Source organism: Chlamydotis macqueenii, chromosome 1 (assembly GCF_036417535.1).
Source record: "Chlamydotis macqueenii isolate bChlMac1 chromosome 1, bChlMac1.mat, whole genome shotgun sequence".
Classification (NCBI taxonomy): domain Eukaryota; kingdom Metazoa; phylum Chordata; class Aves; order Otidiformes; family Otididae; genus Chlamydotis; species Chlamydotis macqueenii.
In genome coordinates this window covers 88,000,202-88,019,474 of record NC_141556.1, presented here as the reverse complement: position 1 = coordinate 88,019,474, position 19,273 = coordinate 88,000,202, and the positions used below count along the sequence as shown (strand labels likewise).

The following is a 19,273-nucleotide window of genomic DNA, read 5'->3' as shown; positions in this document are numbered from 1 at the left end:
CCTTACTGCCGAGTGCAGCACAGCTGAGCTGTCCCTGTCAGGGATTCTTGGTGGGGTTGTGGTGCTCTGTCTTGCCCAGTGTGTTTATGAACATGCTCTGTGGATGGAGCCACCTGGGCTTCTGTACCCAGAGGTGTATGAATAGTTGCCGTGACAGCTTTTTTGCAACGTGTGCTCTGTGCTGCCCTGATCTCCCTCCCTGCGCATGCAAGCGCTGTTGTGGGAGCTCAAGTGCTACACTTGTAGTTCTCTGACCAGTGAAACCAAAATTTGTTGTAATAATATAACAGGCTCAGTAGAGAATGGATTGAGAGCAGCCCTGAGGAGAAGGACTTGGGAGTGCTGGTGGAGGTGGACAAGGAGCTCAACATGAGCCGGCAATGTGCACTTGCAGCCCAGAAAGTCAACTGCCTCCTGGGCTGCATCAAAAGCAGTGTGGCCAGCAGGTCGAGGGAGGCGATTTGTGATTCTGCCCCTCTGCTCTGGTGAGACCACACCTGGAGTACTGCATCTGGCTCTGGAGCCCCCAGCATAAGGATATGGACCTGTTGGAGCAAGTCCAGAGGAGGGTGTCGTAGTTTAGTCCTGCTCAGGACCAAGCTATGCAGTCTCTCGCTCGCTCCCCCCACCCCACAGTGGGATAGGGAGGAGAATTGGTTAAGAAAAAGGAGCAAAATTTAGGGGTTGAGATGAAACAAAAAATAAATTTTAGAGAAATAACAGAAGAAAACAAAACAGAGATGGAAAACAAATACAGTACAATAGCTCACAGCAAATCCCAATGTCCAGTTTCCTCCTGAGTAGCAGGAGGCTCCCCTCAGCACCGCACTCACTTATACACTGAGCATGATGTCACAAGGTATGGAATAGCTCTTTGGCCAATTTGGGTAAACCTACCCCAGCCGTTGGCTAATTAGTGAACTATTCCAGCTGGGTGCCCCAGCCATAGGGGCCACCAGCTTCAGTTCCCCTCTCAGCTCAGGTGAATGTTAACTCCATCCTAGCCAGAACCAAGACAGAGGGCCATGAAGATGATCAGAGGGCTGGAGCACCTCTCCTATGAGCACAGGCTGGGAGAGTTGGGCTCAGCCTGGAGAAGAGGAGGCTCAGGGAAGACCTTATAGTGGCCTTCCAGTACCTAAAGGGGGCTTATAGGAAAGATGGGGAGAAACTTTTAAACAGGGCCTGTTGCAATAGGACAAGGGGTAATGGTTTTAAACTACAAGAGAGAAGATTTAGACTAGATATAAGGAATAATATTTTTTGTTGTTGTTTTTACAATGAGGGTGGTGGAACCCTGGCACAGGTTGCCCAGAGGTGGTAGATGCCCCATCCCTGGAAACATTCAAGGCCAGGTTGCCTGGGGCTCTGAGCAACCTGATCTGGTTGAAGATGTCCCTGCTTCTTGCAGAGGGGGTTGGACTAGATGACCTTTAAAGGTCCCTTCCAACCCAGACTATTCTATAATTCTATATCTGGGGTGCACAGGAGGTCAGGGTGTGCAGGATGTGCTCTTCCCTTTCCAGAGCTCTACTTGGAGGGCAGGTGGTTACAGGCAGTGATAGCACTCCTGTCAGCACAATCCGTTCCTTCCCTTCTCTCTGCCTCCTCTTGATCTGGCCCTGGCAGTGGGAGCAGAGGTCTGAGGCACGGCTGCATGGATCCCTGTTGGATGGTGCCACCTGGATACTCCATGAAGAGTTGCAGCGGTAGATCTGTTGGGAGGTGATGTGCTCCTGTCATGGCCACATAATTTGCTGCTGAGGTGAGCTAGGGAGCAAGTGGGGCAGTGCTTTGGGGCTGGGACTGGGGGAGGTAGCAGGAGAAGGAGTGGAAGAAAATTTCCTGATGGAGTCCTCATGACAGGCCTTGCATGAACAGTCATTTACTCTAGCAAGTGCCTGGAAAAGTTCAGGTCAGGCCCCCCTGTACACTTTCAGGGTGGGTTACAAGGCTTTGTTTGGAGAGGGGCACACAGGACAGCAGTGCTGCGGTGGGCAGGATAAATCCCTGGGTGCTGTGAGCATGTGGGGTTTGAACACAGCCTGCTAGCACCAGCAGGTGGAGCATCAACTCCCATGAGGTGCTAAACCAAAAGAACCCTCTGCTTGAGGCAAGTCCTGCCTGGCTTCTCTGGGACCTGGAAGGAGATGCATAGATCTCCTCTAAGGTGGGAGCTTCTCTGGTGGGAGGCTGTACTGGGGTGACTAAAGGTGCTTGAAGTGGAGATACTGCCCCGCTGTCTGCCTGAGGCTCAACGGTTAGACTGTCTGCCTCCTGTAGGAACTTCACGAGCCTTTAATCTTTTAACTGTCCAGTTTCTCTGGTGTCTGAGCTGCAGTCACACCAGGCAGCTGCAACTGCACCATGCAGAGCACTCCAGAGCCCACTGAATATTTTTATATGAAGTGGGCAAGTTTAGCCAGAGACTACAGTGCAGGTTTTTTACTAGAGTTATAAAATACTACCTCCCTCAGTCCCCTTGAGCCAGAGATGGGGAGGAGCAGGACACTGGTTCAAAAACCTGTTGATCTTGGCAGATCATCAGAACTGGTGTACAAGCAGGTATTTGGGTGGGAGCGAGACTTGGAGGATCCAGTGCTGGATCCTGCTGTTTGTGAGTCTAACCTGAAGTCATCTTTGCTCACTGTGCTGCCTTCACACCGTCTGCTTAGTCAGGTGCAGGATGGGCTCTTGCCTTGCAGCACTGCCCTTACCGCATGTTTAAGTGTGGAGAAAGATGAGTAGCTTTTTCTCTTTTACAAATACGTTCTGCTCTTGGTTTATTTAGTGGTGCACAGAATTCAAGGACATAGGACAAAGTGTTGGGGTAGTAGGAATATAATTTATTTGTCCCTTTGAAGAAGGGCTTGTGTGCTCCAGAGTCTGTCCAGTTTTGAACACAAATTTTCATAGAAGCTATTCCTTCTCCCTGTGTCTTCCATAGTCTGTAGTCTCAGACCTTGTTCCAAGCTTGTATTTGTCTCTAGCCAGGAAGCTGGTGTCTTCTCTAAATAGCAATGTGAGGAAAGAACTAATGTTGAACAGCAGTTGGAAAGCTGTTCGACATTATTTTTTTTCTAATTTTTTTTTTTTCCTGTTGGAGGTAGAAGAGCAACATATGGGCTTCCTGAGCTAAGCAGAGATGAGCACAGTAGGGGAAGGGCAAGGTGGTAGCAGCAGTGAGGGAGAGAGAGAGGTTGGAGAAGGGTGGAGAACAGCACAGAACAAGCAGAAAAATGCGAGAGAACAGAATTAAATATAAGGATGGGGACCTCAAACCTAAGAGATGGGAGGAAGGGTTGGAATCATCTCCCTGCTGCTTCTGTGGCTCCAACCTGATGCACTGGCGTTTAAAATTTCCTCTTGGCTTTGCCCTGCCTGCAGGTTTCTGTTTGTACTTCAGTTCTCCCAGCTGGTGGCCACAGGGCCCAGCCTGACCTGGCGGCTGCTGGGGTGCCTTGATGGTTCTGTCTGGGCACCCAGGCAGCTCTGTGTCTCCCAGCTGTCCCAGTTGAGCTGGGCTAAGCAGCCCTCCGCACCAGAAATGTGGCTTGTGCCTTTGGTCCCGCTGCCCTGCACTGAGTGACTGCCCTCAGGGAAAGAAGAAGAGCTCCTCAGGTAGGTGGGGGACTCACATTCCCTGGTTTGCAGGTGTCACTTTGTGGTTGCTGTTTCACTTTTCTCTGTTCACGGAGAAAAACAACGTTAGACAGAGGTGTGCAGGGAGAAAAGCAGAGCAGCAGTTGTGAATTGTGTTAGGAGGTGGGGGCCTTTCTGCTGCCCATGGGCTGGTAGCAAGGTCCCTGCTTCTCCCATCATGTGCTCATCCCTCCTATGCTCAGCACAAGCTGCTTTAACTGCTTTTGAAAGGGAAGCAAACAATTCAGTTTTCTGGTGAATCCCCTCCTCTGCGAGTTTAAGCAGTGGCTCACTGTAGGGGCTGAGGAGCTCAGAGGAAGCAGGAGCTGGTCTGACCAGAAGCGGCAGCTGCCAGAGTGACTCTGGATGTTGTGGAAGCTGTATCTGCCCAGGAAAGGCACATCTGCCCTAAGCTTTCTGCAGTTGGCCTTTAAATACTCAGGCATATTTTGCTGCTTTTATAAGTGAAAGAGCTACTAACTTGTGTGTTACACCTCCTGCAATATCTACACCAGCCTAGGCCTCTAATGTTTTCCCAAGTAATAGCCAGTGCAGTGCTGTGGTTGGGTCAAGCGATGTTGGGTGGTGCATGGCCAGAAAGCTGCTGCTGAGCAGGCTCTGCTGTACCTCCCCTGGTAGTGATGGGACTTGTCTCTTGCCTCTGCTGTGCTCTTCTCACACAGCTCCCAGGCACCTGAAGGTCTCTCCTGTGTTGACCTAAACCCTAGGGAGGAGGTGGATACAACCATGTACTCCCTATTTTTTCAGGAAATGTAGGTAAAGTTGTTCTGCTCGGTACAACTCAAGAGAGACAGAAACAGCTTTTGTATAAGAATAATAAAACCCCCTCACAGTTCAGGGAAGCTATTAGGATCATGCGAGCTGACAGCGTTACAACTACCACCAAAACCTGCCAGATGGTAGAAGAGCAGCCCAGGCATGAGGCGCATGCCACATTTTGAAATGTGAAGGCACAATTGTAGGATAAATGTTAACTTGTACACAGCTAAATGTAAATTTTTTGCATGTTAAAACAGCAGCATCTACACTGAGCAAAAGGGTCTTTGTGAGGAAAAAAGTTAGCAGTGACAGCAACAGGGAGATACTGAGTTTATCCATGACATGAACAGGGTGTATTTGAGACAGGCAGGCTGCCTATGCGTATGCTCCACGTCTAGATGGGGGAAGAAACACTTTGAGCCACTTTCACTTGTGCTTTTGTATGTGGTTTTCCTCACGTACACCTGCACGTGGCTGCAGCACGCATTTGTATGAGCCCAGCAGGCCCCAGGACCCCAGGCAGCTTTCAGCCCAGAGGGCTGACAAATGGGACCTCACTGCCCCATGGGTGCTGCTGGGGCCTTGGTGGCAACCACACCAACAGCCCTGCTCCGTTTCCCATAGGGAAGCACAGCACCTACATCTGTTGTGGTCAGCCAGTGGTGATGGCATCAGCCCATCCTTGAGGGTACTCAGATGCCTCGTGTTCCACTTCCCTTCCCCTCCCCTCTACTACGACTGGAAAGAGCAGGTTGCTACAGCAGGAAACTCCACCTTTATGCAGTGTGTGCTTGCAGCACACCGACACTGAAATTGGGGCTCTTGCTCCTGAGCAGTGCTTGGTGCAGTTCATTAGCCCTGCCTGCCAGCTCTCAGGTCTGAGCTGCCCTCTCAAGGTAGGAAAAGTGGGCTGCGAGTAGGTTACTGTGACTGCTCAGAGACCGTCCTTAGTCCTGATTTTCTACTGAATCACAGAAATCTCTGAGTACAGCCTCCTCATTGAACTATAGATAGTGTCTGTCACCAAAGTAACAGAATAAAAGCTTGACTGTCTTCATACTAAAGTTTTTAATAATAATAAAAAAAGTTCCATAAAAGTATCTTCTGTGCCCATGAGAACCTCGAGGTTTACAAGTATGGCATCCTGGTACCCTCAAAAGGAATTGCTTCACAGCAATTCTGTCAGCTCCTCCTGTACTACGCAGCTTCCCAAAAAGCCTTTATTTATTTGCAGCATCTTTGTACTGGTTACATCCAAACCACATCCTTTAGATTCAAACTGTGACAGAAGAACTATCTTAGAGCCCTTCACAACCAGCACAGCAGGGTGTCATAAGAAGCATTTTATAAAGCTGAAGTTGTACCTTAACGCAGTGATTCTGCCACCTGGGCAGGGACAGCATCTGCCATGCATTATTTAGATACTTCATTATCAGTATATGTTTCTTCTGGATTATGTAGCTTTATAGATCCAAATAAAGTGGTGGACAACTCTGGTATATGCAGAGAATATATATTAGTGGAGAACTAGAATTGTAAATGCCCAATGTCAAAACAAAGCTTGTATTTTTACCTGTTTTGAAGAGTGAAATGCATGGCTTTCCCTAGGGAAAGAAGCTGTACCAACAAGAATTCAGTGTTCAAAGAGCGTTTTTCTTTTTTTTTTTTAATAAAATACTATCATGTTCATATCTATACAAATAATTATTACAACTATTAAAGTATTACATTTAACAATAGAAATCTCAGAACTCTGAACAAGATCATAGTTTGGGATATTTACACCTGAATGCAACATATTTGTAAAAAGATGTCAAAATAAACAGAACAAGATCTTATTTACAATTGGAAGATTATGTTCCTGTTCATTCATTTTAGATTTCTACTGCAGAGTTCCTTTTTTTTTGATTACAAAATAGTAAGGTTGTTCCACTGGGACTGTATCCAAGTAATTTACAGCTGTATAAAACAGAATCACAGCAGAAAATTCTGGGCTGAATATAAATAATTTACATTGTGGCAGGCAACAGCCTCTTTGCTTAATCTCCTGTGGCAAAATCCATATTTGCTTCCCTTCGCACAGGGAGCGGGCAGGAACAGGGGTACAACCCACTGTGAGCTCAGTTGTTTCACATTTGTGATTGCCAAAACAGCAGCGCATATTGCAAACTTGGAACCTACTTGTAAAAATACTTTTGGTGAGGCAGAAAGAAATGCCTTTTTTTTTTTTTAAATCTCAAAAACTGGTATCAGCAAATAATAAATGGCTTCTGTGAAACTAAGCAGGGCTTGTTCACAGAAGACTGTTTTGTATCATCATGGCCAAAAACCTCTGCTAAATCTTTCACTAGTGGGAATCAAGTGTTGGTGCTCTGAGGTTCTAGATTCACTCTAGGGATCGCAGAGACAGTAGGAGGTCAAAAACACCGTCACACACAAACCTGTCTGCACTGGCAGTCCTGTCCACATGGCTGCTAGCCGTGCTGGATCAGCAGCACAAGGGAACAGCAGCAGCAGCAGATAGCTTAGCTTAAGTGATGATAAAGGATATATCACTGTATCAGAAAACAACACAAAGGTGACCAATTTGGTATAAACAGATTCAATGCTACTCTGTCTTTCCAGTCAAAGTGAGATCATTAATAAAGTAATGAGCATGAGAACAGCAAAAGACCACAGCTCTTCACACAGCTGACTACACTTACTCATCCACAAAGAGATTACAGCGTGAGTTTGTGACCAAGTCCTTGAGTCAGGACTGCACAAGTACCTCTGAATAAAGTGAAGAAACAACAGGAGATCATAAATAATGAAATGACCTCTTCTCTCCAGCAATGCCCTCTGCAGTTGCCCTGCCACATGATTCGTTTCCTGCAACAGCACTACAGTCACCAACCACAGCAGCAGCGCAGCTTTAAAGTGCAGTAGGAAATCTGTGCAAAATTCAGGAGGCTCTGTACTAGCACAGCGTATCTTTCTTTTCAGAGGTGCTCTTCCACCTAGGCAGCAGCATAGTGACTGGAGCAGAAGCTACAAAACACATTCCAGTAAGGCTCAGCCACCAGCTCAAATCACATCAGTTCTCCGTTTCCTTAGCTGCTCTTAAAGGTGGTCCTTTCTCTCAATGAAAATGTATATAAATGTTAATGCGTTTCTGGTTTATTGCCTGCTTTTAGCTTAGTTTGACTCCACTCTTATTCTCCTAGGCTTCTTAAGGGATTAATCAAGGACTGCATTGACACACATGTGATCCAGCCCTGTACCATTTGCTACTGTTTGCTGAAATCATTTAGACCAAGCTGAAAGCCACAGATACACAACACTTGTCAGCTGTAGCAGTCCCACCCTAGAGGTAGTGCTGAACCTTTCCCTTCTGCTGCTTATTTTGCTAAATTAGGCAGTACTAGGTATTTTGCCTTTCTTCAAAATCAAAACAAACACCCACTTAGTGTAAGTAACCTTCAAAAAGGTATTATGGAAGAGAAAATGCCATTCTTGGGCTAACAAATTGCAATTAAAACAACAAAATCTTTTCCAAATACATCTTGAAAAACAAAAGAACTGTTATTTGCCAAGTAATTCTTAGGAGAAAGAGATAAATTGTTGGTGTCATAGATGTTTGCTGAAGAAAATGTATTTGCTTGTCAAATTGTTATTGTAACAAGTAAAACAGAATTATTTGATCTGCAAAACTTATAGAAGCTCCCTTTTCAAACTTCTCCCCTCAAAAGCCTATATTGAGGTAAGGAATGCCTGCCTTCAACTCTTATCAACCTGATACCTAAACACATACGCTTCAGAGGAAAGAAAAAATAAAAGAAAAATGAAAGAAAAGAAAGAATAGTTTCCACTCAATGGTAAAGAAAGACATTGCAATTGCTCCTCTTCCTGAGACCAGAACCCAAAGCCCTGGGAAAGGGCCAGCAGTCAGAAAAGCTGAAACACGGACCTGTCAGTGGCACAAAGTGACCTACCAAACCAAACACAAGAAGCTGAGCTGTGGCCTGGTGAATGTGGGTTTACAGCAATGAGGAAACTAAAACAACTTCATAATTAGAAACTAACAAAAATTACTTAATACCTATTTTCCTCTCTTGATGTGAAATACCCAGTCCATCCATGGTTCTTCCTAAAGGCATATGAGCACAAACATGTGAGAAGCTGAAATCTGTGGCAAACCCATAAGCTGTGCTTAAACCAGGGGACCTGGCCAGATTCAGCATTCAAAGACCATCCTGGCAGTCAATTAGACCAAAAGACTGCACAACAGAGCCACTTTTTCTTTAATTAAATTGATCTAAAAGCCAGTTAGCAGTGCAAACAACAGAATTTGGACAGATGTGTTTATATGAAGCTCTTGCAGATAGGTCTGCCTACCTTTCTTTTCACAGCAGTCTTCCTGATCCCACACCAATGCCACAGGATCATTTAGCATCGCTTATGACATGTAAAAAAAGACTGATGCTGGTAAGTGGTTGAACTTCAACAGAAATTGCCATGTTCAAGGAGGGCAATGAAAGGATATTTCTCCATCCTGGTCCTGGGAGGTTTCAGAAAAAGTCCTGAGCAGGATGACAAAGCGGCATGGTGATTACACAGGAGTCACTATGCCCTGTCACACCAATGCAGGGTACAATCCTCTAAAGAAGAGGGTCAGTCACATGGTAATTACTTCTGAGCCACACAAACCCCGCAAAACTGTGCAGTTCCTGCAAAATTGCAATAGTCTTTATATTACTGAAAGGCCTGTTGTGATTACCTGCACTACAGGTATCCCGTGAACAAGGCTACTATTTTTGGTCATCTTTGTAAACAGAAAAGGGGCACATGAAAGTTACTGACACAGCTACTGGCTCTTCAGAAAATGATGTCCAACACAAAAAAAACCCCACAGTCACAGATGACATATTCTATTGTGAATATTCAGGGTTGCATTTAACCTTCGCTATAACACCAGTGAAATTAATAGTGAAATCAATATGAAGGAATAAAAATATAGAATTTAATTGAATCAAATACTTCAGTTGGAAGAGACCTACAACGATCATCTAGTCCAACAGCCTAATCACTTCAGGGCTGAAAAAAAAGTTAAAGCATGTTATTAAGAAGCATTTGGACAAGGCCTCTCAAACACTGACAGGCTTGGGGCATTGACCAGCTCTCTAGAAAGCCTGTTCCAATATCTGACCACCCTCTTGGTAAAGAAATGCTTCCCAACATCCAGGCTAAACCTCCCCCGGCACAGCTTTGAACCACTGCCATGCTATCCCTGGATATCAGGGAGAAGAAACCAGCACCTCCTTCCCCTCCTCAGGAAGCTGTAGAGAGCATGAAGTCACCCCTTAGCCTCCTTTTCGACAAACTCAGTCCTCAGCAGCTCCTCACAGGCCATGCCTTCCAGCCCTTTCACCAGCTTTGTTGCCCTCCTCTGGACACACTGGAATATCTTTACATCCTTCTTAAATTAAGTACTGGCCCTAGAATTGAACCCTGAGGAACACCGCTGGTGACCGGTTGCCAGTAAGATGTAGCCCCATTCACTACAAGCCTTTGAGCTCTGCCCTTCAGCCAGTTCTTCACCCAGTGCACCGTGAATCTGCTCATCCCACAGCTGGACTGCTTGTCCAGAAGGATGCTGAGAGGGACAGTATCATAAGTCTTACTAAAATCCAGAAAATCTGCATCCACTGCCTTCCCTTCATCCACTGGGGGGGGGGGTGACCTTATTGTAGAAGGGTATCAAATATCAAATCAGGACCTCCGACAGGACCATGAAGTAGCGGAGTTTTGCCAGCAGACGAAACGAATGGGGTACTACGTGAATGCCTGGAATAATGAGCAGGATTAACATCCTATATATAAAGTTCTGAAAGCCAGGGCTTAATTTTTCACTAATTTACAGTGAAATACAAATACCAAATATAATACCAAATACACCATTGCACACATCATGTCATTTAAAGAGAGCAGGAATGGCTGTTGTGCTTCCTATCGGTCTAGATGGGGCAGTAACACACAGCGTAGCTGCGGATTCAATCCCCCGTCTTGATAGTCCACAACCCATGGATCACTCATTGTTAGGGAACTAATTTCACCACCTGAGGCAGCCTCTTCAGGATCTACTATGTTCAGGGAATCAATTTGATCAGAGTGTCTCATCAGACGACACCCAGACCTGCAGTGTGCTCAGTCAGAGTTGAGGACTGACCGTCATTCCTAACCCTCCTGTTCCGCACAGGCCAGTTGCTGGCATTCAGTCGGTAACTACACTTTGGCTGCCCATTTCACAGTCAAACTCAGACAAGCTGTCTTGCTTTGAAATTAAATAAATATTCAATCTCTTACTTTTTTAAAACACATAATACTGATGCACCGCTTAGATTTAGTGTCCTAAGATACGCTCCATCTGAATTAAAAAGTGATTCCCAGTTTGAATCAGAACCATTTTACTTAAGACAACGTCAGGATGGACTACAGACACAGCCCAGTTCTTTCTTACCCTAAAGCCTCTTTACTTTTCTGGATCAGTGTAAAGAGACTTAGCAAAAACGAGACCTGGGCTGTCAAGCTATGGAAAAAAACTTTCAGATCCCTCTTTGTGGGTCCTGTTCTTGGAGACAGAGAAAGTCTTTCTTTCTGCTTTTCAAAGAAAAAAAAAAATCCCTAAAAAAATCCAAGGGAGCCTGCTCTGCCCCACTCCTCCCACTAGGAGATGCACGGGGGAAAAAACCTGTGACAGGTCCCAGGAGCAGCAAGATGATGATGCGCTGTTTGGCAACACACAAGTGTTTCAAGCTTACCCTACCCAGAGAAGAGGTCTTGGAGCAGTTTTTGCCACTCCCCAGCTAGTAAAGAAAGGACTGCATACGAGACGACCTGAAGTTACTCCGTTACTTGAAGAATCAAAAGCAGAATGCTATTTCCAAGCACATAAAAATAAAAGACATATTTCTGCCTTCTTTTCAGAAAAATCACACTGCAGAACCATTAAATAAATAAAACACTTACCTAGCTCTTCCCTTTCCTTTAAAAGAAACAGGACTGAAATTTGTGAAAGTAGTGGAGACTCAGACAGCGCATGCACGTTCACTCCGACTCTCACGTACATACAAATGCATCTCCCTTCCTCTTGGTGCTCAAATCACGACATCTTCCTGATATGCAGCATTTCAGTGTTGACACATTCATGGTCCTCCTTCAGTCACAATCATACAAGTTTAGACAAAAGGTGCATTCAAGTGCAGAGTACTGATATTAACTTGGGCCGGATCCTGTCAGCAATGTTATGTAAAAACTGTGCCCACAGGGATCCCCGTTCATTTTGTGGGATGCCACAGGCTCAGTCCTCCTCCCATGTGCTGCCTGGTACAACAAAGGACTGTCACTCACAGAAACCAGAAAGCTGGTGTTTGAGCATGGGCCAAAGAAAAGGAGAGGGGAGGGAAAAAAAAAAAAAAAAAAGACATTAAGAAGGTGCTAAACAAGGTACAAAACCCACCCTGAGGTAACTTGCAGCATATGAACAATGAAATGGCAAAAAATATGAGTGCTGTCTCCGCTGACTACATGAGAAGGAGTCATAAGTTACATTAAAACGTTGACAAAGTTCAGCAGTAACTTAAGCCACTGTTAAAACAAGATCCATCAAAATTCTTCTTAGAAACAGAAAGTCATGGGTTAAAGAAATCTGAATTTTCTAAACCAGGATTTTTAATTGCTGACCACAGAAACACATAGTAATTTTTGCCAGGTAAAGTCAGCCTTAAGTCAAGTGCATGTGACAAGCTTCAAACAGACAAAAGCTGCACAATAAATTTCTTTATCAATTAACGCTGGGTTAACACAGACTTGACTTGTGTTGAGGCTCCTGAAGATATTTTACAAAAGAAAGAGAAATCCAAGCCACTTCAAGTTTGTTTGTAGATTCAGGTAAACGCATTAGAAACAAAATGAAACCTGTAGCATTCGTTTCCTGTCTCCCATATGGATGCTCTCACCCCTTTCTTTATATCCACGTATCACTGAGGGTGGCCCCTTACCATGGAACAATCGGACATCAAACTTGATTGTTGGAAAATCAACAACCAATATTTGCACAGCTCTAAATGTTGCATCCTTACTGTTTACTAGTAAGTAAGCATTGCTATAGGCACTGGTGCTTTAAAGTTAGTAAGGTGGATGGAAATACAGTGTGCATATAAATACAAAAAGTACCCATATACATACATTTAGGCAAATAAACAGTGATGCTATGAATGGTCTCTTCAGGGATGCCAGTAAGATCCACTTTCTTCTTCTTAAATATATAAACAACGCATCAGACTAGAAGTCAGTTTACCAGTTTTCATACAGCTGAGCTGCAGTCATGACCTAGAATATGGCTTATATTGTGGGCAGGTCGGTTTGAGGACTGCTTGGAAGAATCTGAAGCAGATGTGTTTGCAATGGAAAGCAAAGGCGACATTGCTGAACCATCTGGAGGAAGAGCTGTGGCTATTTCGGGAAACAAAGACGTCAAATTAAAATTGGATAAGTGCGAAGTGTTGGTCATGTGCATTGGCGGCATATCTGGAAGCAAAGGAAAACTTGGCTGAGCAAAACCAACAGGCCTGGGAGGAGACAAAATGGATCCAAAGCGATTGTTTAAACTTCCACTACTCGGCTTCTCTGTGGTTGGATTAGGAAACATTTGATTGGGAAAGTACGGGAGAGAAATGTCATTGGAAAGGGTAGGGTGGGCAGGAGAGTAAGGTGGGTAGAAGGATGGCAGTGTATTCTGAGGATCGACTGGGATTAGAGCTGGTGTTCGAGTGGCACTAGGCTGAGTGACTGGTGGGATGAAAGAGGTATTGGCATTTATCGGTGGATTCATGCCACCCTCCGGAATAAAAGGGAATCCAAAATTCTGAGAGAGGGTATGTTGATCAGGGACCGCATTATCGTTAGACACTTGAGGGCCATCAGACATAAATCGGACAATGCTTCCTCTTTTTTCTATCGCAGACTGCTGGCGCCCAAGGATCATACTGCCACTGGTGGACAGGGGAAGATGGGGAAGACTAGGGTCAAAGACATTTCCATGTCTTTGATTTCCAGACCGATTCCTTTCAGGCTGACGTATTTTAGAACCTCCGTTATCTTGCAGAGGATGCCTCGACCGCTGAGTAACTGAAGAATTTGGCTGACGAACAGAAGGTTGCCCTTGCTCGCCATTTCCGTGAGAAACTGCAGAGTGAGGGTGAGTTGGCCTCACAACTCCATGCATGTTGCTAGAAACAGGCGTATTCATGTGGCTCTTAGTTCCATGACTGTCCGTCATCCTCATGGGATTGGACTTCTGCACAGAGATGTTTGGGCTTGTATTGCGACCCTGAATATCTCCCGAGGAAGAAGAACTGGAAAAAGGAATATTCAAAGAACTGTTCCTTGTGTTAATTGCACCAATAGACATGTCACAGCTCTCCCTACTCTGGCCATCACCATCTCTCCGGATGTGGACGCTCTCTCGTGCTGGGGGACAGTTGTACTCAATCGTGGAGGAGGCACCGCACTGCGTGTTCCTTTGATGTTCTGAGATTGATCTTTGGCTTCCACTAACTTGATCTCCAAGGTGAGGGGCAAGTAAACTCTGCATAAAACTTTGGTGGCACGTGTTTTCATTATCCCGTGATGGCAGGGTATTTCCTGTTGGAATACCCTGTACTGGCTGGTAGGGCAATCTCTTCTGTCTTTCCATGGACGGCCCAGTATTTTGACCAATTCGAAAAGCTTGCGACTGCATGCCCCTGAGGGATGACACCGAATTACCAATTTCACTGTTTCTTGAAGCCTGTACATCGAAGTTGCCCGTTGGTTGTTGACTGGGTCCAGTTGGCTTAAATGTTTGACACTCAGAAAGCCGCTGCACATCTGAGCCAACTGTATGGTCAATAGATAAGCGGCCCTGCATATTATGAATGACCAACCCTTTATTTCTAGAAACATCGAGATAGCTTCTCATTTCAAGCTGGTCGGAAACCCTAGGGCCTTGAAGAGATATTCCTATTCTTTGTTCTGAATTTGAGGGCGTCTTCCCAATGAGTGCCTCAGCAGAGTAGCTGGAAACTCTATTTCGTTCCTGCCTGTGAGGGGTGCATGTCATATCTGACGGTCTCGTTACGATACTTGCCTGGGATACCATTTGTTGCTCTAAACCCCTTGAGGTCATAAGTCTCTGCATCTGATTATGCCCTGACACATGTTCAGAAGCTGAACCTTGCTGTCTGCTGCTAACATCTTGTTGCTGTTGATGCATAATATCCTGATTTATATGGCTCTGAGGGTGGTTATGATGGTTTCTGCTTGTTGCAGGATTTTCACAGTTCTTTTCAGGCTGGGAAGCTCCAAAGTGCTGCTGCATCTGCTGCTGCATTTGCTGATGGTGGGGATGAGGCTGACCACCTTTTTGCCGTGTTTGATCACTTCCATGGTGTTTTTGCTGTAGAGAAAGTTGTGTGGCTTGTGTTCCTTGGATGAGATTTCGTTTCTTTTGCATCTGCACCTCCTGCTGTATTGTTCGCTGTTGGTGGACACTGTGGGGTTGAGAGTGGACTGAGTTTTCCCCGTGAGTGACATGGTGCTGCAGCTGATACAAGTGGTGCCGTTCTCTCAACTGACCAGCCTGCTGTTGCTTTAAGTACGGATGATTACTGTGAAGGTGAGATATGCCTTGAGCAGGAACATGTTGAATTGGCTGCAAGTGCTGCCCTGCCTGGCCTTGCTGCTCTGAAATTGATGGCTGAGAACCACACTGAACTTCTGTTTGTCTCAAAGCTGGTGCTACAAAGTTGCTGTTTGATGGGAATAACCTATTAAGGCCATCCGCATGCCCTTGATTGCTCACTGATGCCACTGAATTGGATGAATTAGGAGGAATCTGACTGACTAGCATCTGTGTTTGATCAGCAATGCTCTCTGGTGTTCGGTTCATCAACGCCATCCCTTCAAGCCGTATGGGTGTTGTCTGGCACTGCTTTTGCCTCTTCGCTGTAGAAAGCAGAAGGTCATCTTGAACAGCTCGCTTGGCAGAGTCTTTGCGACCTTCATGACTTTGCTGCTTTAAGTGTGATTCCTGCAGCTGGGGCGCCTGCATGGTGCTTGCCCGAATAGCATTCAGTTGTTCCTGAGCATATTCGCTCATCATAGCCGGTACTGGAGACTGATTGACGTATGTGCTAGATGGAAGGGAGAGGCTGACAGTTGCAGGGACACTTGCTGGCTCTGAAGACTGGGACAGACTCGAGCAGCTCACAAGGGGATGGACAATGCGACTCTGGTGTATTAGATTATTCACGCTTAAACTGGTTATGCTTGGTGACTGGGAAGCAGAAATCTGCAAAGAAGTGTTTGATGTTTCCACACTTCCAACAGGGCAGCTTGGCTTTTCAACCCGTCTATCGACATTTGCTTGTACAGTGTCTTGAGCACTGAATTTGTTTTGTGCCGCTTCCAACGGCCCTGCATTGTTTTCTTTCACTGGCTGAGGTTTAAAAGGCTGCTGCTCTCTCTCCAAAGGTGCAACCTCGGTTGCCTTAGAGATAGCATCCCTCATGTTAACCTGTATTCCTCCTCCACCTTTCTCAAGGTTTTCCTGGTCAAAAATAGCTCTTGCTGCAAGAGCTACAATGTCAGTCTGTTCTGAAAATGTGCAGCTGTTACAGGTACTGGTTGAGGTGTTGCTAGTAATGTCTTCTCTGGTGGTATCTGGCAACATAGATGCAACTGAGAAGCCTCGACTGCTGCCAGAGCTAGTTGACATTGGGGAGTCTGCCTGCCTGCTAGCGATAAGGGAAGCACTGACTACTTCTTGATCAGAAACGCAGGAGTGATGCTGGGAGAGAGTATCACCTTCTGTGTTCATTAGCAAAAGCTCCTGCTTCTCAGGCAAATCAACATTTGATTCTGCTGATTTAGAGTTTTCCATGGGAAAATTAGAATGCTCCCCCTGAACGGTAAACGAAGAGGTTTTCTCCACAGCGGTTCTTTCTTTTGTAAGATCAGACAGCATTTTGGTTAGACCCTGTCCTTCTAGCAAGTCCGCATCTTGCATTACCACTGAGGAATCCTGCGCAACGTTGCAAGACTCTGAAATTGTTCCTGCCTTGGAAGTACGACCTGCTGTGCTGCTCGGTGCTGCTGATGCCCCAGCAACCTGAGAATGTGTCACATGTGCTTCGGTATGAGAGGACGTTAAGGTGCTGGGGGGTTCACAGGGTTTGGGAGACTCTGACAAAGCAGAGCTGGTTGGTGGACGGTTCTGAGACCCGTGGGCCTGCTGGTGAGGAGCAGCATCTTTGGTGGTCGGCGGGACGAGCGCCAGCTGCTCTGACACCACAAGTGCCAGTGGTGAGGAAGGCGGCACCTCTGCCGAGCTTGGCTCAGGGACAGAGCAGGTTTTTGCTGCCTGTTCAGAGCTCGCAGTGTCTTTGGAGTGACAGTCAGAAACACTGATGCCACTCAGTGCTGCCGCACTGCTCGCCTGCAACGTCGTTAAAGCCTGCGATGCTGCTGGAGCGTCTTCAAGCAGCCCCTCGCCATTTGATTGCTTTGCCACCATTTCCACAGGAGCACAGTCCACCTTCCCTGCATCTTTGCAAGGAACCCCTAGGCAGGACGCTTTACTGTTGGATGCTTGGTGTTTCTTTGCACTTGGCTTTTTGCTTGTCCTTTTTGATTTTGCATTGGACGGCAAGCCAGCAGCTGCTTTTTTGGGAGAAGCGTTTATTGAATTAGATACACTAGTTAATACTGAAACCTCTGCAGGTACTGAAGATGCCACAGAAGTTGGTAATGACACACAGTTAACTGTGGCGATCTGGTTATTGACAGTTGTGGGATTGGTAGGGTGGCTGAGGGACAAGTGTAAGCAGCTCTGTCCAGCCATCTGCGATATGCTTTGATTGAGGTTAGCTAAAGCACCAAATGTATTGAGAGCAACATTGGTATTTGGATCCTCGCTGGTGGTGGGTTGAATAATTTGCATAGGGGCTTGATTTGAAGCTCCAGATGAAGACATCACAGGCTGCAGCGCAAAAAGCTGCCCGTTTAATGAGATAGTTTGAGGATGCTGTTGATTAGACATTGTAACTGAAAATGTTTGCGTAGAGCTAGAGGATGGCAAAGAAGATGGTCTTGGTAATATATGGACAAGGTGTTTCCCTCCGAAAGTCTGTGGAAGAGAGGCATTTTGAATAGAGCTGCTAGAGTTCGCAATTGCAGTTGGCCCGTTCACAGGAACTCTTACAGAAGCAGAAGGCTGAGCGGAGAGCAGGGGAAGAGGATTCTGATTAGCAGCTTGTATAATTACAATTTGCTGACTAACATTTTGGCTGGGAACTTCTGCTCTCACAATCGGAGGGCACGGAGCGGGGTTTGGAGACTGAAGAATGATGACATTCTGGTTAGCTGGTGCTCCTGCAACAGCTGACACAACAGGCTGAGCCATCTGAATCACCTGCATAGCTGAATTTAACGGAAGGATATTTCCTGCAGCCTGAGTTTTAACCTGTGGCTGGCTGATTAATGGCTGCATAGGTAAGGGTGGGCACGAGGGCAAGGTAACTACAATCTGTTCAGCTGCCTGGCCATCCCCAGGCAGAGAAGCACTCAAACTGATACTTGTAGTCAAAGGCCTGTTGTGAGCAGACGATACAGTACCAGCACCACTAACTGGCTCGTTTAATAGTGCAGTCATTATACTGGATGGCGTTTGGCTTAGCGGCTGAACAGTATTTCCCGCTAGCTGCAAAGTCGTCCATGTGGTCTGCGTGTTTCCAGCTGAAGGCATCCGTGTAAGGCTACTCATGTTTTTCAAGTCTGAAGTGCCAACACCTGAAGAGCCTGAAAAAGACCAGCAGTTCTCTAGGGGACTGGCAGGCAGAGTGCTTATTGCCATCACAGCCTTAACTCCTGCTGCAGAAGTCACAGACATTCCAGCACTACTTGCTAAGTCTGTACTTTTGAGGACATTTACAGAGGAAAAACAGTCTGCAGTAGACAGTCTCACAGATGGCACACAAGCTGTCTCTGTGGTTGAAATGACACAGCTTTCCTGAAGGTCACTCACAGAATTGTGTGTATTTGAGCAAGTTGCATTCACCTGTTGAACTTGGGAGGCTTCCGTGGAGGCACTGGAAGGAAGGCTGACTCCCTGCAGGAGCGTTTTCTTTGTTAATTTAGTAGCCTCCTCATCATTTTTACTTTTGGGGAGGTTTTGATTATTTTGTGGTGCATTACTTGAAGAACAGTGCAGTTCCTGCTCTGTTCCTGATCGAGACGCGCTCTGTGAGCTGGCAGTAGTAGTGGCGAGCGTGCCTCGCTCATTCTCCGGGGTGGAAAGCTCAAGAACACTCCCTGCTGGAACTGGCTGGGCAGATGCCAGTGGAGAAACTGCAGTTTGTGACCACGGCTTGTTTTCGGTGGGGTAAATACCAGAAATTGTCACAGGAGTCACAAGGTTGCAAGTTCTCTGGACTGGCACAACATTTGCCGTTTGCTTTTGTAAATTATGACCAACATTAAATGTTATTCCCTGGACAGATGCTCCCTGGTTATTTCCATTGGGTTGACTCCCATTTGAATAGACAATGATGTTCTTTTGAACCTGATCACCGGGAATAACAACCGAGACCTTTGCATTTTTGAGATTTCCCTTCCAGTGGATTGTAGGGTCATCATATAGGCAAATATCATTTGCTTTCAGTAGTTCGATGTATCTCCCATTTTCCTTTTGCAGTTCATCCAGCTGTTTCCGGAGTTTTTTTATCTCTTCAGCTACAAAACAGTGAGAGCACTCCATTACATCAGCACCAGC

At 46.0% G+C, this 19,273-nt stretch overlaps 1 protein-coding gene across 2 annotated transcripts in view; it reads right to left on the bottom strand.

The window, feature by feature from the left end:
- Positions 1-10,881: 10,881 nt before the first annotated feature.
- Positions 10,882-19,273, bottom strand: part of USF3 (upstream transcription factor family member 3) — a 31,845-nt gene continuing 23,453 nt past the window's right edge. For both annotated transcript variants that reach the window (XM_086760732.1, XM_086760740.1), the window contains exon 6: positions 10,882-19,233. In XM_086760732.1, coding sequence (XP_086616858.1) covers positions 12,767-19,233 — 6,467 coding nt within the window. In that variant the 3' untranslated portion in view covers positions 10,882-12,766. The remainder of the gene's footprint in view (positions 19,234-19,273) is intronic.